The sequence below is a fragment of the Chaetodon auriga genome, chromosome 17 (assembly GCF_051107435.1).
Source record: "Chaetodon auriga isolate fChaAug3 chromosome 17, fChaAug3.hap1, whole genome shotgun sequence".
NCBI classification, from domain to species: Eukaryota; Metazoa; Chordata; class Actinopteri; order Chaetodontiformes; family Chaetodontidae; genus Chaetodon; species Chaetodon auriga.
Window position 1 is genome coordinate 11,047,865 of NC_135090.1, and position 26,606 is coordinate 11,074,470.

The 26,606-nt window shown below is 42.8% G+C and overlaps 1 protein-coding gene across 1 annotated transcript in view; it reads right to left on the bottom strand.

Moving 5' to 3' along the window:
• Positions 1-26,606, bottom strand: part of vps50 (VPS50 subunit of EARP/GARPII complex) — a 96,074-nt gene that overhangs the window by 58,427 nt on the left and 11,041 nt on the right. Inside the window, exons 5-12 of the mRNA XM_076754342.1 lie at positions 21,524-21,577; positions 15,651-15,721; positions 15,147-15,264; positions 14,220-14,255; positions 13,722-13,804; positions 7,130-7,172; positions 5,446-5,544; positions 1,069-1,209 (exon numbers count right to left, since the gene is read on the bottom strand). Of these exons, the coding sequence (XP_076610457.1) occupies positions 1,069-1,209; positions 5,446-5,544; positions 7,130-7,172; positions 13,722-13,804; positions 14,220-14,255; positions 15,147-15,264; positions 15,651-15,721; positions 21,524-21,577 (645 nt within the window). The remainder of the gene's footprint in view (positions 1-1,068; positions 1,210-5,445; positions 5,545-7,129; positions 7,173-13,721; positions 13,805-14,219; positions 14,256-15,146; positions 15,265-15,650; positions 15,722-21,523; positions 21,578-26,606) is intronic.

The following is a 26,606-nucleotide window of genomic DNA, read 5'->3' on the forward strand; positions in this document are numbered from 1 at the left end:
CTATTTCAGTCCATTTTCGACATCTTTTCATGGTGCCAACTGATATTTTAAACTTTTATTTAGCTCTTACAGTAAAAACATCTTGCCTGCCAGGTTACCATTAAATCTTCGGGATCTAAACCCTGGTCCTTGGCCTGGAACCTCCAGCCTCTATGACTTGAATACTGCTCCTTCCTTCACTTAACCAACTGGGGTAGGTAGGAGGAGAAGTAGCACGAAGGTAACAGATAGAGAGCAGGTTGTTGTAGATAAGAGCACAGTGGGCGATGCCTCTAGTACAAGCTGTGCAGCTAAACAGCAAGGCCAAACTTAAAGCTAGAGGGTGTGAGAGGAAAAAAATGCTGACAGCTGACATATCAGGAGAAAATGTAAAGAAACAAACTGCACTCTCCGATCTGGCAGGGATAACCTTTACCTACACCTCTACATACCCGTCCACACTGTGGGTCACACTGTAGCATGACCCTGAGGGAAGAGAACTCATTCCCAGCCAGTTCATGATGAATTGGTGAAAGTATGGCTCGCTGGCTATGCAAATGTGATTTATTTTGATCGGGGGGGGAAGGCAGAGAGGGAACTGGGGCGTATGGGCCAGTATGGAGAGCCCAGTCAAAAAGTGCTGCTGCTGCAGTGCACTGGTTCTGTATTGTGAGCAAGATTAATTATCTCATAGTGAGGGCCTACGATAGACTTTATTTTTCCCTTTGTCTCAATCACTTTCTCCACGCTCGCTTCTCCTCCTTCATTTCACTCTATTATGAAGAATCTGTAGAGAGGCATAAGGCATTTTTCGCTTGGCTACGAGGCAGTAAGAAAGCCAGAGGAGTAATGTGAGTAACACAGTGTCTGAGTGTGGGCCCAGCAGTGTTATCAGAGTCCATTCAACATGTTGCTGGTGGTGTTTTTATTCAGATTTTCACTTAACTGACTAAAGAAGCGGCTGATATTCACACTGGCATCTAACAAAGAGGAGTGATCCTTTTCTGGTCCGAAAGCTGCTCAATTACAGACAGAATGAGTGAATACTGGTGGAATAAATTGGCTAGCCACACACACTCCTCTCCTTACCGTGCACAGGTCCTTGTACTGCATCTTCTGGAACTTGGTATCAGCGTTGCCGGCACATAGCTCCACATATCCCAGCACCACTTGGAACACGGTGTTGTGGATGGCCTGGGTGAAGTGCATGTGCAGCTGGTCCATAGCAGTCTGCAGAGACAGCCAAGCACACTGTTATGAAAACTATTAATGTCAGGATGTTACTGACATCTGCCAGTGTGGATCTGTGAAAAGGCAAACAGCAGGGAAATTGGAAATCAAACTTCTTGGAGACACATGCTGTTCTTCGTGTTTTAAATTATTTGCAGACGTGTTATGTTAGTTACACAAGATGGCATGAGGGAAAATGAGGATAACTGTCTACCCTGGGAACTGCAGTGTTCAAGTCCAAGTGAATATGGGCAATTTTGTCTCCAGTTTCCATGATTCACTTTTCTGAAACCAGCTCGCAGTGGAAAGTATCATTAATAAAACAATAAGAGCAAGGAACAAACAGAGAAACACAATAGCAGAGACATATTAGTGACATGTATGGTAGCGCAGCGGACTGCCTTCAGCGCCGATCACTTGCAGCACCATTCATCTCATGTGGAACACACGGAGCCATTTCATCAAAATGAGTCATTATCAGGGGGTCATGACTTAAAGGAAATTTCCCCAATTGCTCTTACACTGTTAAATTTAGCACATTGAACATGATAAAAACAACCTTCCATTTCTACTTTGGCTTAAATTCAACTATGGGCAGTGAATTTCCTCCTTTAAGCTGCATTCATGGAATTTTTGGCCACTCGGGGGCAGCGCGACAAGCTGTTGTTAACATGTTAGCAAGCAGGAAGAGCAACATTAGCATTAATTTGGAATAGAGTTTCTGGCCACCTGCTGAATGCATGTCTCTGTTATGGTTTCCACAAACTCCTGAGGGAGATATCAGTTCCTTAAAACTTAACTATGTTCGCCAACTGGTTGCTAATTTTGACTGTTTGCCGATGGGTCGTGGGCAGGTAGCGTACAGTGTTTCTCGTACAGTATTTCTCGCTGTGTCTTTTTTGGCTAAATGGAAGTTATTACTATATTAATGTGCATGACTCTAGTGAATAATTTCCAGTGAGAAACATGCTGTCTTCACTGAGAGACTCTTTTTCCAGAGGAGCACAGAGGACTGATAGAGAGCTTCATCACATGGTGCGACAGCAATCACCTGAAGCTCAATATCAGCAGAACCGATGAGCTTGTGGTGACTGCACTGCTTCAAATACAGATGCTGCTGCAAAGAAGCTACAAATTGTAAAACGTGGATGCTTCGCATACATCTTCAACCCGGCAGCACAGAAGATCTATACAGTCAGCACAGTTTCAAGGTGGATACACAAGATTAGTGTCATCCTGTATCTGACCAAATGTGAAATATGGTCACAATCTCCCCCTCTGGTCCTGAGTTATGGTGTTTTTACAGAACATTATGATGTCACAGTGAAGTTGACCTTTGACCTTTTGGATGTGAAATGTCATCACTTTGTCATTTTATCATTTGTGTGAAATTTCATCATAATTAAAATATGAATTCTGGAGTTATGGTCAAAAATGTGTTTTGTGCGGTCACAGTGACCTTTGAATAACAACATCTAATCAGTTCATCCTTGAGTCCAAATCCAGGCTGCTGCCTGTGCGGAGGCATAAAACATCTGTGTACAAACTTGCTCCACTGCACCGTGCACCGTTTGTGCCTTTTCAATTTCAAGTCTGCTAACACTTATTCTCTTTCAAAGTCCACTTACATATAGCATCATTTTCTGCTTTGCAGCTTCCCACCCACAGTCTCGCTCTGGGACCCTTGTGAAATGAGGACAACAGAGTCGCAGACTGTGGGCACAGTATTAACTAAACCCTATAGGTAATGTGTGTGTTGTTGTGCAATTAGATTTTCTTACTGAAAGCTCAAGACTGCAAAATGTTACCCACATCATTTCTGCTGCCACAAAAGTAGTTCAAACATTTCTTCTCTCTTTTCTGAGAGCGTTTCACTTCATCTTTCTGAAAAACACCCAGAAAATTGCTGGCTGTACAAAGCCATCATAATCTCCAGCCATTAGTCTGTAGACATAATTGTTAATCAACAGCAAAAGCAAGCAGACTCATTCTTCTGCCGCTACTTATACCAAACTAGCAGATGTTTCACTGAGACAAATGTTGGAAAAGCACACTGGTTGTCAGGCTCATTAGGCTATGAACAGCCAGTGCACCCGAGCCAGGTAATGAGAGTGAGAGCGAAGGGACCAATGTCAGGGGAAAGAAAATGCAAATGGTCTGAGGTGGTATGCTGCTGTGTGTCAAAAGCATTGTGATGCTGATTAAAGTACCTACTGAATGACACAGTTCATTTATGTATCCATCTGAAAAGTGTCAGACTCAAAGTGAAAAGGAGAGAGACACAGATACAGGACGGATGTGACAAACAGATCTCGTGCACACAAGAGAATAAAGGCAAAGAAAGATGAAAACAAAAGCCAGCACTTCGGCAAGAGGCAGTCAGTAACAGCTCCTTGGTTAGCTTTCGAGTCCGAAATTTCTTATTATCAAAGTCAAAAGAAAAACATTATTCATTCTCAACAAGCCTCAATGGGGCAGCCTCTGCCTCAAGAATAGCTGTTAATGTCAAGAGGCATACATAGCATATTTATTAACACTGACATTGGTGCAAGTTTAGAATAATAATGACACACTATGTTTGTTGTTGTGCCAGGACGAGAATGAGGCTCTTTTTCGGTTGCTCTGGTTATGCGACGATTGACGGCTACACCTTGATTTCCATTTTCTCCAGTAATTCCTCACATGCCCCCACGCATTAGTGCTGCCAAGCATAATGTGGAGAAGGTGACATAATTGTATTTTAGAATGTCTATCCCATTAATTAACAGAATTCACACTGGTGCTATAACAGCTGTACAGTAAAATGCCATGTTTGCAGAACATTAATTTACCCTGTGTAACTCAATTTAAGACTGGCAAGTATCCACACATCCACCAGGTATAATGTGGCCCAGCTCCAACATCCACTATAAGCCATAAGCACTGAACCCTCCTGGACTTTAATTACCATCACCAGTAGGCTCAGCAAAAATGTGCGAGTGCAGGGGTTCAAAATGCTGGATAAGGAATGGAACAGCATCTGTGGAATCACAAAGTCCATACAAAGTTGGCCGAAAGGTGTTACGAGTTATGGACACAGCAGCCTCATCATCATTTAATATGATGGTGCACAGCTGGATGCCATTTCAGCTGTTACACAGCCACAAATTCTCCTGCTTTTCGGAGCAGGAACGTAATAAATATTTCAAGGATGACAAGGATAATGTAAGCACAAAGTGTATAATCCTCCCTCACAACTCAGACCTTGACTTACTACCCATACCAGACAGCACTGGTACACCTAAGCACACCTACGCAGCAAGCACAGAGTCAGGCTATGAGAAAGGAAAGAAGGATGTCAAGGCACAAGAAAGAGATGAGGGCCAAATGAGACGCTGGAGATGATGATGGAGTTCGTTGGCTATGAAAGAGAGAGGCTAGGGCTTTACCAATCAGCGCTTTTTGACAGCAAATATGAGGGCTGGGATGGACATGAGGAGCAACGGAGTGTCAGACAGAAAGAAGCTCATAATAAAAGTTATTATTTGTGTCATTGGAGGTCTAAAATATTTCTAAGAGAAAATACAATATTTTTTGTTGTCCTTCTTAAGATAGAGGTTTTAGAGCTTCAAATGAACTGCAAAAAATGTCCCACACACACGTGTTGTCGTGACAGCGTCATCTCAGCCGTTTTGGTAGCTTATGTTATATCATCCAAGGATTATTTCGGAGAACTCTGTTCCTATTGTGGCTGATTCTGTGACTGTCAGTTGATTGACAGTAAGCAGAGGACAATCACAAAGGATGGCATGCATGCCTTGTAGCCTACAGTGTTTTGTGCTCCAATGAAAAGACCCTGAATTCACTCACTGGAGCAAAAACACTCCACTGAGGCAAGAAAGAATAAAAATAACAAAGAGAAACTTCAATAAATAAATTACATTCTCGTGTTTTCTTTGATGGTTTAACCGGCCTGTCTGTGTTTTCAGTGTTCTAATCTACACTGTGGCAAAAGGTTGTGAAAGCAAGGAAACAACAATGCTTTTGACTAACTGTACACAAACCTGAAATACTGTTAAAGAGGGGAACAGCACAGATGACAAGCGTTTAACAACTGCTGCCATTTAACCCCCCCCCTCCAAAAAAAAAAAAAAAATAGCAATAGCAATAGCAATAGCAATAAAAGAAATCACCAGTCAAACATCCCACCACGTTAAGATATTCCCCGTGACCCTGTAGACAAGTCAAACCACTGACCTGCGTCTTGCCCAGGAGTGTGTAGGCCAGCTGGACCTTGGTGTAGTGCGAAACATCAAAGTGCTTACAGGTCTTCGACAGGGCAACATCAAGCTGTTCCTGGAGCCAGAAATAGATGACAAAGGAAAGGGTAAGGGGGAAAGTGAGGGGAAGAGAAAAGAAAGGGATTATCGATGTTAAGACCGGGATTAGATAGAGTAGAGATGTGCAGATGTATAGCTACCACAGGGCCAAGGGCAGGTAATAGGATGTGGGTGTGGGTATACATATATACTGCTACTGTGTGTGTGTGTGCGTGTGTGTGTGTGTGTAAGTCTTTGACAAAGACATAAAAAAAGAGTAAGAAAGAAAGACACAAGCAAGTACAGTAACCCTGACACAATAAGTCGACCTCAAAGAATACAGTGCTGGTAAAGTCTAAGAGATCGATCACCTTGCATCCACATGCATTTTCTCCAGCCCTATGTTTAAAGCTGCACTTAAACGTGACACAATGACTGCTGCTGACACAATGAACGCTCTCTTTCATCGTCCAGAGCACCTTGAGAAAAGTCGAAGAAATAAACTGGCGCCACTGCAAATTGGTGTAATTATATGGTGTGGAATTTTCAAACTTCTTTGGCATTTTAATGGTACTTTATGACGGTAATTTGATTATCAAATCCAGTACATGTACAATATTTGGCATCCCCCGGTGCTTGCTGTGGCAGACAGCAATGTGTGTCCAAGGACAATGAGAATGAACGAGCTGAAAGCAATTCATTTTCACTTTCCTACAACGTTCACACAGAAACTATTCATGCGTATTCTATTTAAATACAGTATGTGCAGTGGGGGGAAAAAAAGATGGAAAATGGTTGTTGGTTTTCATGACTCACACTATGTTCAGTGAAAACCCTGTTAACTTAAAGTGACGCCCATTGCCAACTGCATCAAACAATAGTACACACTGAACAGCAGCGACAAAATATCACAAATTATACATCATCTGTGTTTCCACTGTGCCTAATCACGCTTTGAGGACAGATTTCAATGTAGAAAAATTGCTTCACTCAGTTGACTGACTTTTCTATGAAGGGCCCGGACAGCAGGTGATGGATATGCGTATATGCAGAGTATATGTAATATCTATGTGAGTGATTTTGGTTCTGAGCACTCTTAAGATGAAGGTGTTCGATACCTAAATCATTTGTGCAAGTGTTTACCTTCATGATTTTAGAGGATCCTGCTTTGCTTAATCACAAACTCATGCTGACAGGTAAACAAACGAGCACCTTGGTGCATGGCCATGTATGTGTGGGTGTGCGAGCACGCCTGTTTCTTGTGTACAGACAAAACTGCAAGTAATTAATCTACTGAGGCGCAGCAGCAGCGGTGCAGAGAAAATTGCTTTGCATACAATTTATTACACACAAGTATCACGACACAGCTAGAGATGAAACAGATATAATTTACTTTGCTTGCGCACTCACAATAACGACTTTCTGAACGTGTCAATATTTGGCAGACCCAGAATGAGAAAGCCAAACTATCAAAATGTCAAAATGAAGTATAAATTGCTTCTTTCAGATGAGGGCTTCTGGAAAATTACAAGGTTAGAGCAAAATATTATTCACTGCTGAAGGTCTCTTTACTGATATTGCTCTCAAACAATGGAATTAGAGAAAAGCAGAGAAGCACAAACCTCTATTTGCTCCAGAGTATCTTGTAGTTTGGAATTCAATTCGCTGTGGGGACAAAAAGCAGGTGGGTTAGCGACTCAATTCTGCAGCAGGACATGCAATCTGCTGAGTCGAATATCAAATAATCACTTTGTTAGTGTCTCCTTAAGATATTAATGGCAAATGCAGATCCCAAGTTACGACATCAAATTTGTTTGTTGCATGACCAAGTGTCAAAACTGTCAATTTCCAATGATACGAAACAGAAAAAAATCAGGCAAATCATCACATTTGACAATCTGTTACCAGCAAATCTTTTGTATGTTTTCGAAAAAAAATGTCAAATTCAGACATTCAATAATGAAAATTGCCATCAACCAATATTCGATAAATCAATGAATGAAAGTAATTATTATTGGAAGCAGAATGCGACATTGTTTATATGTCCACGTTAACAAAGCCATCTACAGGAGCACCACTTCCTCCATTTCTCCTCCTTCATACAAACAGGGCAAAAAGCAATCGGACATACATGTAAGTGATTAAGTGTGTACGTCTACCAGACTATCACAGACACAAAACGCCTCCACATCCTGAGAGCGTGCTCGGATTTTGCCTCATCCTGAAAAATGCTTTCAACTCAAAAGCTGCGAAGTAGCAACAGAAATGACGACTGTTTTGCCATCCCAAGGCACCAGCAATTCCCTTGTGACTCTCCCCCTGCACCGCACCCATTCATAATCACCCTCTGTTCCACCGTTCTCTGCCTCTGTCCCTGCTTTGCTCGGGGTCCTTGTCAGGTCAGCCTGCTCTTACGTAGTGCCTTGTGAGACCACAGTGGCCCAAGGGAGAGAGTGTCCTTAACAAATTGCTAATTAAGCACCTTAGCTTCAGTTGGGGATCAAGCAAGCAGAGTGAGGAGGAGGGGGCTGAGAGGAGACTGCAGATTGAGTCCCACAGGTCGTTTGGAAAGCAGGTAACGAAAACGAGCATGCCAAACAGGAAATAAAGAATTTGACTGATGGCGTTCACTATCAAAAAAAAAAAAAAAAGCAGCACAATGTGAAAGAACAGACAGATGCAGGATGATATGTGACGGATGTTATGTAGTCAAAATGCTGACAACAGAGTGATAGTTTACAGTCAAACAGTATGACACAGCAGATGTCGACGGAGAACTATTCACAATCATCCTTACTACCACACTCTAACTGAATCCAATGTGTTGGTATGCGCCACAGCAAAGATAACACCAGACATTCTCAGCTACGAGCTCAGCAGGGCAAGTCACAGCCAGTATCCTCAGTGGAAAGTACAAGTGGAAGCCAGTATAAAGAAATCATAGCTGGCTCAACTACAGAGGGATGAACAGATCAATGTCAGGTCCTGGCTGCTGAAGACATGCATCTGAATGTCCATATGCAGCGCCCAGGAGAGCGCTAAACAAAGGCTTACAGCTCTAGCAGCCACACTGAGGAGGTGCACCAGAGGAGCAGAGGCCAACAGGATAAATGCCCTGTTCATCACAGATCGTTCGAGTGTACTCCCACGCTGCAGTGTGCTGGAGTAACAGAAGCTAAACCACAAACTGAACAGTATTTGAAGAGCATATGAGACAAAACAAACATCCTACAAGACCAGCACTCTGGGGGTAACACACCTGAAAGCAAGGCGGACAACTGCAATTTTGCAGCATACAAACCAGTCAGCATCACAATGATTGACTAAAATGAAGGAAAGGGAAGCAGCAGGGCCTTAAACGACTCACACCTACTGGTTATAGGAACTAAAAGGCACACATTAAAGAAAATGTTGGACTATTTGGGAAATACACTTATCTGCTTTTTTGCTGAGTTAGATGAGAAGACTGATACCATCCTCTGTACCTGCTGAACCTGCTGCTACCTGTTAGCTCTGGCTCCTTATTTAGTGGACACACATGTCATCTAATCTCATTGATAATTCCCAAAATGTAGAACTATTCCTTTAACATCATCTAACAGGTAACTCCTGTTACCAATCATAACCATGAGGCTAAACTGACATAAAACAGAGTATTAGAGTATTATTAGAAACTCATGCCACACACACGGATCCTTGAATTCTTGATGCAATACAAGTTAAACGACCCACTAAGTGCCTTGACCTTCCTTATGAACTCTCTGGGCTTTTCCAAGAACAACACAAAAGGTCAACTAAAAGTCGATAACCCAGGTGACTACATTATCCAGTCCTCCTGTGACTGTGTATATATTATTATAGATTACGTTGTCCACTGAGTGTTCATGTGTGTACAGATGCAGCTCCTCCCCGCATACTGGCACCCTTCCATGATCACACAGAATGCATAAATAACAGATGAGGAGAAAAACCTAATTAGCAATCTGTTCCCCACAGGGAACTCAAGGATTTAAATAGTTACGTGGAAATCAGGGTGTTTTTTTCCCCCACCACATTTTCAATTATCACTGGCAATAGGTGTCCACAGGGCCTTGAGGCAAGTTCCTCCGCATGACTGCTGACTTGCTAAACAGGCGATGTGTGTACTCCTGTGCTTTCGGGGTCCTGCCGGATGCTCAGATTTTGTGAGAATGCAATTTTTGCTGGAGTTATGTTAACCACCGCTGCAAGGGCGGCGAGGCAACAGAGTGGCAGGGGAAGGGCTTCAAAGAGTGAAACATGGCTGGTTATGGGGAACCTAAAAGAGGAGAGGTTAAAAGAAAAAAGGGTACAGTTCTGACTTATAGGCTACAAGGTTATGCGAAAAGTTGACAGTCTGAAGCTGGCTCTTTCATATCGGTCTATTAGACTCCTGTGCTCCTCTTGTTTTTGTTTCTTCATTAGATTGTTTTGCATGCCAACTCCATTGAGATTTACAGCAGAAACATTCAGCTCAACAGTCGAGAATTTGAATATCTAATTTCTTGCTGTCACTGTTTTTCCATTTATGTTAGCCTAATAAAAGAATAAGCAAGGTGACTCGCCTTTCTGTTATTCTAACTATTCTGTCCAGGAGTTTACGTGAACATCCAATTAAATCAAGACATTTGGGAAGCAGATAGCATGTCTGACTAAAAGAAGACTGCTTGAGAAATGAACGCACCTCGGTATAATTGGGGCTCATCATGAAAACGACTGTGGCTGCAAATAAAAATAAAATCTTGTGTCATCCAAGTATGCACGCATAACTGAAAAAGTAATGTTGGTGACACATGGAGAGACGGACAAAATGCGCAGTGCTTCAGCTGGATTTGTATGTGTGAAACCAAACCTGGCAGAGAGAAAAAAAAACAGCCCCAAAGCAACATGCCACTCAAAAGTAAATGACCAGACTTTGAATACGTCCACCGCTGTTGTGAGTGCCGGCTGTTAAAAGCCAGCAAGTAAACACAAACACAAGTGAAACACCAATAAAGCTGACACGCGCGGAGATCTTCTTAAAAATGTGCACTGACACACAATCACACCACCTCCAAAAGCAACTACACTCCAAAGCACAGAGCGGAGGAAGTACACAACGTGGCTCTGAATAAATTGGTGAACTTCTGCAGTGCTTGCAGTGTCACGATGGGCAGCCTAGACAAAACTGTTTGTGTATCTGAGATGCAGAAATTAAAGCAGGAGCCCTCTGCCCTTCTTCCTACACTTTGCTCCTCTTGAACATGCAGCTGAACCGCCCTGTCCTTCGAGGAGATTAGCAAGCCTCAACAAACCACCTCCCTCTATTAGCTGAAGTGGAGGAGCTTCACCTGGAATAACCCCGTTGATAATTTGTCTGACAGCTGGTGCAAAATAACAAGCATATCCTGAGCCAGAGTCAAATTTGATCTATACTGACTAGAAAAAAATCCCTAGAAAGTTAAGAGCTGTGCGAGTAAAATTTTGTAAAGATGAGGGGGCAAACTCGGTAGATGAAAGCCTAACAGGCATTTATGCTCTGGATTTTAAGCTTTCCAGGAAATCTTCCAAACTGGACAACCATTTTCTGTTGATTTTGTCGCCCCCTGTGGACAAAAGCAATAGTGTTTCCAGGGATGAAGACTACGTTGCCCACAAGCACAACCGCCTCGTGTCATAACGAAGTTGATTGATGCATTTGTTTTGGATGCAAGTGAAACTTGTGAGACTTTTCTTCTTTTACTTTTTTTTAATCTCTAATATAAACACAAACACTCTCTTCTTCTCTCAACCATCACGCAGTCTACTCCCATCACATATGGGAGGTGGGTTTTAATTGTGCAAATATCATGTGATTTGTGTCCTATGATTAAATACATGCAGGACTTTGCAGAGCAGAAATAGGAACCCTGCCCTGCTTGACCGTTATACTGATGGCTCTTTTAAGGTTAATGTAGGATCTTCCCGTCTGTGTGCCGTAAATCTTTTAGCCTGATCAGTCACAGGAAATCAGATCCAGGGACAGGCATTAAGAATAACTGTATAGAAATAGCTAATCTTCTTGCCGATGGTCTCGTTCGCTTAAGTAGGTCATACAGAGGCATCAGTATTAAAGTGAGGCTGTTTCATAAGAAGTTAAAAACTCCTTGTAGCTGCTTTAAACCATGTAAAAAGAGGAAAAACGTCAATTCAACATGTACAGTCTGTACGCTAATCGTTTACTGCCATACAGTACAATGTACTTGGTTTCCCATTTACTCTTACTTATGTGTAGCACATAATACTTCAGAGGCACTCCAGGCTCCATTGCACCTTTTTTTTTCTTAGGCCACAGTAGAGTTTAGAGTTTATGAATACTGTGCGGACGTGTGGGGGGTCTTGCTGTCGAACAGATGCCCATGTGGGTTGCCTGATGAAAATGGACTGAGACGGAGCATGGGGCTGTGTAAGTGCCTTCTTGTGAAAACAGTACTGACTTTAAAAGGGTTGGGGCCTGGGACAAAGGAAGGGCAGGCATGAAACAACACCCCCATGTAGGGCATTCAGCAGTGCATGGATAAGCAAAGCTACAAGGTTGAATCAAAGTGCAGCAGACCGGCAACTGGCTGCTTGGAGAGGGCGACACTGCAGTCAAGGTTCTAGTAATTTTGGGCAGAGAGCCGAAGCACAAAGTGCATGCTGATGCAAAGCGTGACAGATGTGTGATCAATCCACCAACATTAAAAACAACGACACTACAGGAAGCTGTATTAGCATACTGCAAAGGAAAGCACAGGTGAAGAGAGCAATCGAATTTCTATCCGGCTGCCACAGGCACGTTTGATCATTTGTTTGACACTTTCCCTCATTGACAGGCTGGTTGCAATGGGTGGTAGCGCTGGTGGAAAACGGTGCACGGATCTATTCTGCAAACCACCATCGCAGCACATTCAGGGTGCGTTACCATGGACATGCAATGTAATGGTAAATTAATGACACTGCGAAAACAAAAGTGATAACCATATAAATACAGCAGCTGCATGTGGAGGGAGCAGGAGGAAACGTTCCGCGCAACTATCAACAATCCACTGTGCATGAGGTTGCCATATTGATCATTCTGAGCACTCATTCTGTCACTCGAACAGCACAGTCGCAGCCCCTTTTTTTTGGCACTTTTTGTCAAGACCTTGGTTGCAAAGAAACTGGAGAAAACCAGAGAAGAAAAATACGGGCCAACCGACAGGTGAAGTGGTTAAATGTAGAAGCACAGATGCTCAGCGTTGTTTAAAAGGTCTGTTATCTGCGGAGGAAGTGTGCGTTTACACAGAGCTCTGTTGACACGCGGCTCACCGTCTTGTGATGGAAGAATCTGCTCCACAAACAGACCAACACACACTCTTGCGCGCATGACTAAATAGCAAAAATAACAGCAGGAAAAATCGTGTCGGTGTTATGCTGGCATGTGTTGGGAGCAGCCACAGATGCTCATTCCCACACACCTCTTGAGAAAATATTCTGAGTCTGTGCACGTTGTCGCAGGAAGAGGGAGAGAGCCAGCAATAATGTGCATCCCTGATCAATCCTTAATCAATACACAAAAAGGAGCACTGTGGCACCCACCTACTGCCACAAATTGAGCACAATTACACAGGAAATCAAAGGGATGGAGGTGATTGGTACTCAACATTGCCAAGCTTGCACTGGTGTGTACACACACACACACATACACACACACACACACACAATCCTCAATATACCCTATACTTTCAAACCCCACTCTTATTTTAAACAGCAGAGAAAGAAGAGGGTTTATCATACTTTTAAATCCAACAATTTCAGGCTCTCACAGTAAGAGATAAGCCATAATATTCAGAAAGCTGACAGCTGTATTCCAAACATGCCAACAACAAACTTCTTAAAGGTAACCGTAATTGCAGAAGAATTTTAAAAACTGATCTGACATCACAGCCAATGCAACAGCACAGCCACAAGGCTACGACAATTAGCTTAACAAGAGGATAAAAAAGCCTCTTGACAAGATCAATTACAGTCCAACATGAGTTCATCATTTTGAAGGAGGCCAATTTCCTAGTTTTGACTTCAGAACGATCACATTTCTATCATATTTTGATCTATGAAGATCAGAAACCTTTCCATCCACCCGCAGAAAATAAAGTCCATGCCTGCTCCCGTATGGATTCAACTAAACGTCACTCGATCAACCTGTTTGAATCGTACCTGATGCAGCTGTAGTGTTTGAAGGTGCTGGCAGCCTTCTGACATTCCAGACAGAGCTGGATCGCACCTGGGTAGTCCTCCTCCTACAGAGACGAAGCAGGGAGGGAATGTAAAAAACACAGTATATTGACTGGTTGCATGCACAGTGTACTCTTTGTCTGTATTACATCGATTGAAAAGGTAACAAAATACCATATCACCTCTAGGTTATTCTGAATGATAACAGCTTTATGTGCGACTTCTTCTGTGATCTTAAAAGTGGATGTTGCAGCAGATACTCTGCCGACAACCAGGGATTACATTCAGTGGTGATCAAATCCATTCCATGTGCTCCAGCTGACCTTCACAATAGGCATTTGTCAGAGCGTCTACTGTTTGTGTGGGTTTGGCTTTCGATGCAGGATCCATACTGATGTTTGACCTTTCAAGTCAATGCTAAACATATCTCTGCATGTGCGTCAATGTGTGCGTTTGTGTGTGCAGAGAGGGTTACACTACCTCGAGCATCTCGCTGAGTCTCACATCTGTTCTTTGCTGTGCGGGGAAGAATGACAAGAGGAACAGATGAATGCAGCATCATATCACTAACAAGACACGTGCTACCTAGTTCAGCACTAGTTACATGCCTTCCTGCTGTGACCATGTTGGTTAAATCTTTTCATGATTACAGTTAGAGCAAATGATCAAAGCCAATGAGCACATGATTAAAACTGAATGCGTCTGATTAGCTTTCATCTTAATTTTAAATCATGTGCGGGGGAACAGTAGCGGTGATTATTGTAGACTACATCCATTCATTTCACAACTGTGGCATGTCACACAGTGTGTTTATGACCGGGTTTCAGCTCAGGGGATAGTCTTAAAGTAGTAAGGTCAGATTCCAGAGGTGATAACTACACAAATAAAGAAATAAAGAACCATACTTGACAGGGAAATTAAAAAATGTCCTCAGGATCGCAGTGCACATGAATTATGTTGAGCTTTACGCAATTAATTCAAAGGATAGCTTGTAGACAACTGTCTGAGTTTCATCTAGCCTTCATTTAATTAAACAGGCGTCACGCTGGATGCTGGAACAATCTGTGTAGGGCAAGGCACTCATGCTGGCAGGTATTAATTTGGCTTTGAAAGTGAACCAAATCAGAACGGCAACCCATGTAGGGCTCCAGCACAACAACCTGATGAAAAGCATGCAATTACCTGGGACTAAGGGAGAATTTTCTGAAGGGAGGCCAGAGGTCAGACTCAGCTGTGGGCCAGAGTGTGCGTGCTCGAGGTAAAGCTGCGGGGTAACTGAACTGGAGCTACTGATCCTACTTATGGACACCTCAGCTGTTGGGTGTTTCTCTGGTCTATCCATCAAGGTCTCCCTTTACATGATACAAACAAAATACCTTGCATGTAAACTAAGTGTGTAAACTTTACCAGCGTCTTGATGGTCCTCAGTGACTTAAGCAGGCCTGTCAGGAGTTGTCGTCTCCTCTGATTGGCCAGTAGACCCAGGCTGGCTCCTGTGAATCCCTCCTTCGCCACGCTCAGTTGCCTTCGCAAAAGACAACACAGGACAGGGAGATCATAGCACCAATACATATTCAGACTACTCAGGACTACATTGTGGTGAGCCGTGAACCGGGAACGAAACATTCAGGCACATGAAGACAAAATTTCTTATCACCCACAACAACATAGTAACAAATCTAATAAAAAGAACGAACAGAACACAGAGTATCATATATAGTTGCATGTTTTTGACTTTGTCTCAAGGATAGTTTGACATTTATGACCATTTTCTAAGAATATATGAAGGGAAGGAATGTTATCACAAATATGAGAAAAGCACTTAGTATGTAGATGTGGTTTGAATGGGCTATTTCAGTAGCTAGTTCATTTAGTGCCCAGATAGAGCATCATCTGATAGAACACTATTACCTCCTTGCATTAGTGCAAATGACTGCTGCCAGCTGCAGGTTAGTCTGCAACGCTGTCACTCTCTCCAGTTCCTGTGAACAAGGAAGGTACAGTAGGTAAGATATAGTAGCATCTATAAACAAAGAACATGTCAAAGTTAATGCTTCGGGCTGCAAAGAAGTATTTACTATTTGGCACAAAAACAGTATTTAGTGCTGGTAAAGCAGCCCCATGAACTTATTCTATGATGCTGAGGGTTTGTAACATCTGTAGGACACAAAAATATTGGTTCATCTACCGTGCTGTCAGTGAAATATGTCTCGAATAATGTAATTTACTGAGCAAATCACTTCCTCCACAAAGTACTGCACAGACGCTCTCACTCTCTCACACACACACACACGCACGCACACACGCACGCACACGCGCGCACACGCGCGCACACACATGCATCAGAGCACTCTTCAATAAGATGCATCCTGCTGTGAGCATTTTATGAAGACAGATAGTATAGATTGTGCTATTATGGTAAGGCATGAATCATCAGCGCTAATGTTTAAAGAGAGAACAACTTTCAAAACATAAACAAAATGAGAAAACAGTGACTTCCTTTCTTCAGAGCTTTGACATTTAGAAAAAGATCAATGAACTCTGCTCTGAGAGTTCAGTTATTAGGCCACCTCAACAACCTCTGTTGAGAACAAACACTCCCCGGGCCAAGGTAAGACCGAGGGACAAATCGCTTCGCTGTTATGTTCTTGACTTCTCTCTTCCTCTCCTTGTTTTTATGCTCTTGATCCGCCAGATGTCATGCCCGAGGTGGGAGATGCTTGTTCTGTGAACTTATATTTGAATGTTGCATCACCCCTCTGCCAAAAAAAAGTCCACTGTTCACAAAAAAAATGTCCTAACACTGTCGGACATAAAACAACCTTTTACTAACAGAATATCATCTTGGGAAATTCATTTTCAACGGTAATAAAAAAACAACATCATCATCAAAGTGGCACTTCTGCTGTGGGTACGAGATCAATGAACCCATTCAACCCAATCTGCCCTCATGATCTTGAGTGCTGACGAGGACCTTGACAAGTCTTCGGAAGAGTATGCAAGAGCTGATTCAATAGCGGGGTTTTCTCTGAGGGGACATACGCCTCGTGCAGCTGTTGTGCTTTTTCTACTCAGGGCCAGTGAAACTGAGACTATGATACAACATCAGCATGCCAAGATACAAATTCAAAGAACTGGTATCGTGAATATTTTTAGGAAAGTTAACACTTTACTAGCAGAGATCAAGCAGAGAACCACTCATACATTACACATACTTAAAAAATTGGGGAAAGACAGCCAGCATTCTGTTAGCTTAGCTTAGCATAAAGACTGGAAACAGGGACACAGCCAGCCAGGTTCTGTCTGAAAGTAGCAAAATCACCTACCAGCATCTCTAAAGTTCACCAATTAACGCACTAGATCTTGTTTGCGTCATTCTAGCTAAAACCAAAGTATAAAAACGACAAGATGTGGTTTTGTGGGGCTTATGTATCAAGCTATTTCTTGGCAGGGAGCAGTGACTTCACTTCATTCTTAGTTTTTTTTTTTGTACATGTAACCTTTGGACGGAGCCAGGCCAGCTGTTTCCCCTGTTTGCAGTCTTTCTGCTAAGCTAAGCTCACCACCTGCTGGTGGTAGATTCATATTTAGCATAAAGATATGAGAGGAGTATCAATCTTTTCATCCAACTCTTGTCAAGAAAGTCAAATTCTTCCTGCGTGGCTCTGCTCAGGTGCCAAATCCTCACCTGTCATCGTCTGCGCCCTGCCAGTCTGCTCTCACTGAAGAGGCTGGACCTGTCACTTCCTGGACTCAGTCACTGAATTCTCTGCCTCGTCTGGATTCACCCATTACACAATCTTTGAATATCCATTAAACTGTTAACCTTTCAGCAGTCTCCTGTCTTCTCTGTCTGAGTGTGGTATTTTGGGTCCTATACACTCCGTCAGAACAGTTTATTGGTGCATGAAACTGCGATGGTGGCCTTGGTATATTTACACATACACTAAAATGTGTCCTCAGGAAATGCCCTTGAGCTCTAGGCAGCGGGAACTGGTCGGGACTGGTCTGACTCTCCAGGTCCCACAGAGGAATATTTTAGAGGGTGAATCCAGCAGATTGATTCAAATACTGTAAGCAGCGCAGCCACAGCTGTAAACCTCTACTATGTTTAGACTTAGTGATAAAATGAAATTAACTTAAGGCAGACTCATCAAAAGGTTCACAGCAAAGGGGATCAAGCTTCACAGGCATCACTCAACAACCCTCAAACTACTGATTTTACCAGGTTTATTAAAATGATGGACAGCCTAAGTTGTATAATGATTGACATGTATCTGTAAACAGCCAATAATAGTCTGCACTTACAAAAGAGGGCAAATCTGGTCAAGGAAGGAGCAATTTTTCTTCCCTGTGTCCGACAAAAACTAATCTTCCGCAGACGAATGCACACACATTCTGGCTCGCTCTCTCTGGCCCTTGTTATGACGCCCATTATCAAGACACAGGTAATACTGTAGACAGCAGTCAGGCGCTCATGCATTCAGCATGTGCACAAATCCACATCCCAAAACAGCTTGAACACACACATACAGCTTCAAATCGAATCACACACACACAGAGAGACACACGTGGTCGACATGCTGAGTGCTCACTTTGTAGCCCGAGGCTCCAATTTGTTGTTATTCCACTGCTCTGAGCCGCCTATCCCGACTGTAAGCCAGAGTTAACCTGACTGACAGAGGGCTCAATCAGCTTAGCTTATGTGAGGAAATACAGTCACTGGTGGACAACTGGCAGGCGGGTTTTAATGGGTAAGAGAGGTTAAAGAGCGGGTATGCACGATGGAGATAAACTTAAAAAAGGATTTCGAGTAAAGAGAGGCTGAATTCCAATATATAACAACACACAAATGCTGGTATACAGTAGATCTACACTGTGCATATACAGGAAAGTTGAGCCTACTTAAGTACAATTAAACTATGAAAACCAACTCCTACAATGTTCACAAATGCAGGCGCTGGTGCGGGAAGTGAAGGTCAAGGAGGAGATGTTTAGTCGCAAGGGAGATTTTTTTTTTCCAGCCTTCTTCATTCATATATTCATAAGAGGGCCTCCCTGCGACCCCCAGCACATTGACTATGCACTGGTTCCATGTCACCCATCCGGCCTACACATTCTAATGATGCTCCTGCCCCGTGAAGCCGATGCCCCCAGCCACTTTTTTTTTTGTATGAACGTGAATGGAAAACAAAGTTGAATGACATTTAGGACACACAATTACCTGAAGGGTATGTGACCATACTGGCACATGTCCACACATATTGACAACCCTGTTTCCTGTCAATCTCTAGTCTCCCCAGTGAAACAGGTTTGAGACCCCCAGGTAATTTGCAGGTATGAGCACAAAAGGTTGGACAAATTACCAGTCTCTTTCACAGCCAACTGGGGAACACAAACAACGGCACCAGCAGCAACGGAGATGAATAAGTGTTTCCAGTGGGACATAATTGAATACCATTCCAGGCCCATTCCTTTCCAGTGGTGTTGAGTGACCCGGTCAGGGCTATCTGGTGCAAATTCATTACAACTTGGACTCCCTCAAGGTAATCTTTCTTTCCTGACAGGTCTAAGGGTCGTGTAGTTTGGCCGCTCAATTCTACACTGGCAGCTAACTGGCAGTTATTTTAAATTGTCCCGCTATCTTACCCTTTTTTTTACCCCGGCATAACTAGATTATACCGAGCGCTCATGGAAAATAATGTTACAGCTGCCAACTTAAGAATGCCAAATAGCAAGGGATAAAATGTGCAACAAAATGTGGGCGCCTGAAATATATACACTACTAATTAGTAATCAACGGATGTAAATCAACCAATGGTAATGACTCTGGTCACCATGCAACCTTCCACATGAGGGAGCCTGATCGCACTGTGACCCTTTCTGAGTGCACGCAGAGGCCACATGTCTCAAGAGGGCAGCAACCGTGATCAGACAGAGCTCCCAACAGAAGAAAGGTTAGTCACTACATAGCTATGAATCACATCAGACGCTTAGCGGGCTGTCCTTTTGAGCTCTGAGGCATGAGTGTACGTGTCTGCACAATTTACGTGTCCACCGATGTGTTAAACACGGCACGCGAGCGCTTGGGAGAAGTGGCATTTCGCCCCGTGGATGTGTTTGTGCAGCTGCGTGCGTTTCTGTGTACATGTTTGGAAAAATATCACACGGCAGAGACATCAAGACTCCGGAAAGGAGAGCTGTGGAGAAAATAGTATGGGAGGAAAACCGATGAAACTCCTCACACAGAAGCAGATACGTTGCAGCAAACAAAGAGCAGCGACAGGAGCCTCAAAGATGTCCCCATCTTTCAACTTCCTGTTACGGTCAAAGGGCGGGATAAATCATATGCCAGGTCGTAAATGCTAAACGCAGCTGAAAATCAAGAAGCGCTCACCATCATTGGTTTCTTCCAGTCTTTTTGAATGCTAGAAAATTATGTAGTGAAACTCTGACTTCTTTTCCATTGTGACATTAATGCCATGGACGTAGAAACTGAAGTGCCCCCTGAACTCCACAGGGTATTTGTAGACCAAGTGAATCTGGGCTGCGAAGGGTCAATGGAAGTGCCCCATAAATCCCTGGCAACGTCTACTAATAAGCCCTGCTGTCATTTTGACTCTGCGGAGTCACACGGAGGGTCACTGAAATAATGATCAATTTACTATTCATAGACTGACCTTCAGATGGCTTAACAATGACGGTAATTTCACTGCAATTTCACTACATACCAAATTTGTTAAAGCTGTCAGTCATCCGCTGTGTCTCACTGGGATTAAAGCTTCACGAGCTAAACACAAATTTGGCATTCTCTACCAAACTTCAACAGCGATATATCTGATGGGACGAGTGAAGTTTGGTTGCTAAGTCAAAAGACCAACAGTCAAATGAAACACTCACACACAAATGGTCAAATTTCTGCATACAGTGATCCCTGATTGCCTGTCAAAATGTTTTTATCTTGAAGCCGCTCGATTCGGCCACAAATCACATAAAATGCATCCAGAAATCTGACTTGGAAAGATACCGATGTTGGCTTCAGTTGCTGCACCAGCATCTATATATTACTTTACAAGCACTGATAGCCAAGATCCTTAAATCTCCAAAAAGGTAATAAGTCGCTTCTCTTCCTGTCTATGTGGTAGTGGGTTTAGTAAACTACTCCTGCCACATGTTATTAAGGTTTGAAGGGTCAAGAATGTGGCTTTTGCTGCGAGGCGCAAAATGAATCAGATGAACAAAAGCAGTTATTAAAAGAATCATTCTGACTCATTACTGTAACAAAGCGTGGTCTCCTGTGACCTCTAGTCTCTGCTGGATGGGAGCAAAAATAAGCTGAATATCTTCTGACTTGATATAAAGACATCGTCACTCACACTGGTACATTTCAGTTCATTGCACCATCACTCGGCGATCAAAGAAGGGATTTTATGCTCGATGTTCTGAATGAAAACTAGATTATTGCCCCATTTTCCTTATCCATGGATCCAGTCAAATTCCCTATTGCCATGGTTACGGAAATTCTACTTTATCCTGCTGGCGGTCGGCAACTGACACAGTCATACATCCAGCGACACCGTGATAGCATCAAAATAGCCCAATGTTCCATTAAAACAAGTCATATGATGATAAAAAAAAATGCCATTAAAAAAATTTCAATTTCAGCAGCTGAAGTCCTTTAGAAACACAGTAATAAATACAGTCTTTATTAAGAGGACTGGCTGGGCTAAGAAAAGACTGAAGCTGTTGCTTAATGTGGATGTGAGTTGACACTGGAGGCTTACCTTGACATACGAAGGCTGTTTCTCCAGAATGAGATCGGCGACCTTTTTAGACACCTACAGAGAGAGAGACAGAGGAAAAAAGATGACAAGTGAACCACAAAAAAAGAGTGAAAAGACATTCTGATGTTCTCCCCAAATTTCACTCTACAAAAACAGTTTGGGCAGCATCAGCTTGCTATTGAGGACGGAGCAAGAATAACAATCACTGTCTGAAGTCTGCATCTGAAGCACAATGCAGCCAAAGTCTCTTCTAAGTGTCTCCCTTTCTCTGTTTCATTTCATTCAGTGTCTTTCTCCGGCATTACTCAGAAAAGTCTGTTCTCTCTGTTCCCATTGTGTCTTCTAATGTTCTCTCCTCTCCTTTGTGCCTTTTTCCAATTTGACTCAGAGCTGAAGTAAAATTGCAATTATTAAAAGAGCATGTGCCCTGCTTATGAGCACAGCAAGCACGGTCGGAAGATCAGTGTGACCCCCTGCGACGAGTTTTGCCCATCGCTGCTATTAGTGAGAGAAAGCTGAGGATCACGGAGGGTTAATGGAAATTGGATGAATCGCAGCCTCACCTATACTAAAGGACCATAAAAACAAGGTTGTTGATCAGAATGGAGGTTAACTCCCACTGATGACCTTCAATCAGGACGTCTAACACATTTCCAAAAAGCTAAAGGACTGTAAGCTGTATATAGGATTGTTTCTGTTTTCCTACTCTGTCCTTGGATACTATATAAATGCAAATTTGCGTGAGCACAGAGCTGATAATGACCTTCCAGTTTATGTCCTAATCTATCACTTATGGTATATTGGCTATATATATTGGCCATAATAATCTTAACACTAACACACTAAAGGTGTGGTCCAGTGATTTAGTATTGTGTTTCATTAACATGTGAGAGGGAAATAAAAAAAAAAAGGTCAAAATCAAACCAGCAGAAGGGTAAAGTCTACATGAGGCAAGCTGCTGAAGCCTGCATTACCCACAATGCAACTCAATAGTCTCATCAGCCTCTCCCAGCCTGGTAAACACTGCGTCTTTCAAACTGCATGCCCCCATTTTCTAACACAGGCTTTCTGTTATAAATTTGTTGTCCTGAACCCAAGCTGATGATGTCATAATGATTTCATCAGGGTCCTTCTCTCATTCAGGTGAAGTGCTCCTTCAAAATAGGCCCCCCAGTGTTACAGGAAGGTGTATCTACACGCTCATGTATGTTCCGTTAAGGGATCATTTCCAGAACTTAATTACAAGAAAAGCAATTTCAAAATCAAGAGTGAATGAAGCTAAAATGTTTCAGATCTGACAACACATACATGAGCTGGAAATGGATGTGCAGGACAAACATTCATCCAGCAGATATAACCAACCACGCCTGAGAGTGAGGCATCTCTCTTCCGAGCTTATTACTGTGTGACTATGCACGCCAACGCGTACACACACCGAGTAGAGTTTCTTCAGTATGTGAGGAGGTGTTCATATCTGCGAGTACGCAGTAGACCAGGCGAGGGGCGGGGATGACATTTCATCTCATGTGTTAAGTATGCGCGGTGGCCGACTGAAACCTGAACAGATGGTGAATGCAGCTCAGTTGAAACTGCTCATTTCACAGGGTTTGAGTGTCTGTTCTTTAACATGCAAAAGTATGAATAAAATGGTCAGAGAGAAAACATATTCCATGCTTGGAAACAGGACAAGACATTGGACAAGGTAATGGGAGAGACACAAAAAAAAAAACAATACGGAGTCGTGTTTAAGAAGCTCAAGACAGACCCTCATCCATTCACAAAGCTGCCTCAAAATTAGGCCATAATGCCACCTATTGGCAGACCACTGAATGGCGCACATAAGACTAAACTTTTTAGAGAAAGGGAAGAGTCTGAACACATAATGGAAACCCAGCAGTGAGTAACTAAACCCTCCTACCTCAGCCACAAGGCCAAAGTCATTAGCTCTCAGCTCGCCCTCACATACACAAATGGAGGCTAATTGTGCAGTAGCTGGGTTTCGAAGCAAGCACAGCGAATGCAATATTTAGCAGATGGAGTCATTGTTGTCCAAAAACTGGTGACTGGCAACGGATGATCGTCAACTCAGACACACAGTGAGACAATGAATACATTTTTTTTTTCCAGCAGAGACCCCAACATGATGGACCAAATGGAGGAAAAATGGCATCACAGGAGAAGACAGACTCCTGTGATCACGCCCTGCAGCTCACACACATCATTTATGAGAAAGAAAACAAAAATGAGCATTTATGACAGAGACTGAACATGTCTGGACTCGCTCATTAGCAAGAAGACTGCTATATATGTTCTTATAATATAGTCTCATAACATGTTTGCTACTTCTGGCAAGTCTTTACCGAGATGTATGAGGCAATTAAAGCAAAATTAGCTTGCACTAATTAGGGCTTGTAGCAGTGAAAAATATCAAGCAGCTCAGTAATGGTGAAGGTCAGCCTTCCTGATGAAGACAGCCAAAGAGCGAGACAGTTAACTCAACAGAGAGGGTTTCCACTGGTAACCCAGATGATGTAACCCTCACTCCCTTTGAAGCAGGGGTCTGATGCGCTGCTCCTGTGCAAGAAGTCTTGTTTATGACGCAGGAAAAAAAAAAAAATCCAAGTTACCACATGAAAATAACGGTAGAAAAAAATGTATTTCAAAGGTTCAGTGTCTCTCATGTAGCGTGATCGACTTTTAAATAGGGTGTTGCTACGCTTGGAGGCTGTGTGTGGATGTCTGTTTCCAACGCTGTGTGCTCTATTTTCACTCATGCACACACACTACCTGAAACTTCCTCTGCACAGCAGGACGCCATTTAAGCCTGATTTAAACACAGGGAACATTTTGGCAGCCAGATAGGGTTTTGGCAAAGGTTGAACAAGGATTACTAACTTTAAAAAAAAAAAAATGGAGCGGAGGGAGAGAATTCATTATTGCTGCAGGAGGGGTAATCATCTCCAGCTTTCAAGTTTCATTAAAAATTGAATATGATCATCTACGTTATTAACATAGCCTCCTCCAAACGACATCTCTGCAGCCTACATTCCTGTGAAGAGAGTCACTTTGAGGTGGAAGGGAACTATAAAGCAAAATGTGGTGATACTGCTCCTGAGTTGTCCCTACAAAGCACTGTTAGTCCAGCTTCTAAAAAAGATAAGGGTTTGGATGACAGATATAGTCCATAAAAGCCCTCAGAAGTGTAATACAAGCATGTTTGTCCGCATGAATTGAGGCTTTCTAGCATGTGTGTGTGTTTACAAGGGAAATGTGGCACAGCACACAACCAAACTGCGTCTCTGGACAGCGACACTTTTCATGTGAGCTGAAAACTGGCTGCAGGAAACGGCTTTTAGACGGGCCTCTCCCAGGTATGTGTCAGAGGTAAGAGGTAAGCCTGGACACTGTAGCAGAGAAACGAGACAGTTGTTCTCTTCTCTTCCACCACAGAAAAGTCTGGTCTACCCTGCAGCAGATGACTCAGAGAGGAGAAGAAAAAGCAAAGCAAGGGGACATTTATGTCAACGCGTGTCAACGCACCATTTCACGCCAAAGCCCTCGCAGCGGGAGCAAAGAAAGAGCAGCAAAGAGTACACGCAGCACACATGGTACAATACTGTATCTTTCTCACTGTTACCTCACACACAGGCAAGCGTGCGCACACACACACCTACGCGCTTTACAGCTTTACTAATGGTGTTACAGATAAAGTGTGTGGAGACCTTCCACACTGTGTGCCAGGAGGAAAGGCCGCCACACAACAGCCCCGCAGTGAGAATCTGAAAGCACTATTAACACTTCTGCAGAGGGGCTACGCTCTATTTCACACATTGACAACTACGTGCCTCTGTGGGCTCGGACCTCTGTGTGTGCACGAGAACGGCAGCCAGCATGTGTCCAGTATGAATGCACATATATAAATTACCCACCTGTGGAGATGGTTGTTTCAGTGGCAGCGGGAGATCAGCACACACATCGTACGCACATATGGCACAATACAATATCTGCTTTAAAAAATATGTGTGAAGGATTTTTTTTGCAGTACATTGGGAAATGAATTCTGATCCAAAAATATATAAAAAAAAAAAAAAAAAAAAAAAAAAAAAGAAACAGCAGCTCCTTGCTGGGCTCTGATACCATTTTCAGACTTTCTCCTGTATCTCATTTATATGATGCATAACACTGTTTTACCAGAAACCAAGCCTTATAGCTCCCTATACTGAACCAAATCAAAGCATAAAATCAATCCCACATGCTCCCTGTTCAGGCAGCAGTGGCTGCTTCAAAACAACAAATATTTTCACCAAACATGTTTTAGCAGGTATGGTACATGTACATGGCTCCTGTGCTACTGAGTCTAGGAGGGATGGGAGTGATAGTTAGAGTATTTATGAAAAATATTAAGTGCAGAATTAAAGAAAGCCACTAAATGAATGGCAATGTCTGACTGATTGATGGAAAAGTGAGACTTAGAGAGAGAAAGTAGAAAAACACAAATAGAGTACATATTTGTAAGTTTCTCCTTTGCTTTCTCCCAATGTACGTATACTTGTATATAAACTGTGTGGTTATACTGTATATAAGCTGTGTGTGCCACACGCCATGTCTAAGTAACGCTCGACTGTCTATTCAATTAATTGTTTTCAATTCAGTGATTACTGGCATGAAAGTCTGCTGAATGATACAGCCACAGTGTCAAAGATAATGCAGTTCAATAATGATGTCATAGAGAAGACAGTGGTGTGTGTGTGTGTGTGTACATATTGTTTCTTTCTCAGCTCTCATGGAAATAGACGTGTGAAATTGAACATGTGCTGCAGGAGAGAGACAATGTGAGCTTACATAAATTTAGAGACAAGATGATGATTGGCAGAAAAAAAGTCAGACAGCTTGAAGAAGGAAATCTAAACAAATCAAAGGCGGCACACAGTGCAGATATTTCACAAAAGCCTCAGGGCACTGAGGTAGACAAACAGATAGAGGGGTTGCTCATATAGACTCAGAACTGCAAGTTTGCGTCGATGAGCTTTCTGAGAAACAGAGCTGCACATTTTCTGCCTGACAGCACACTGGACCAATTACC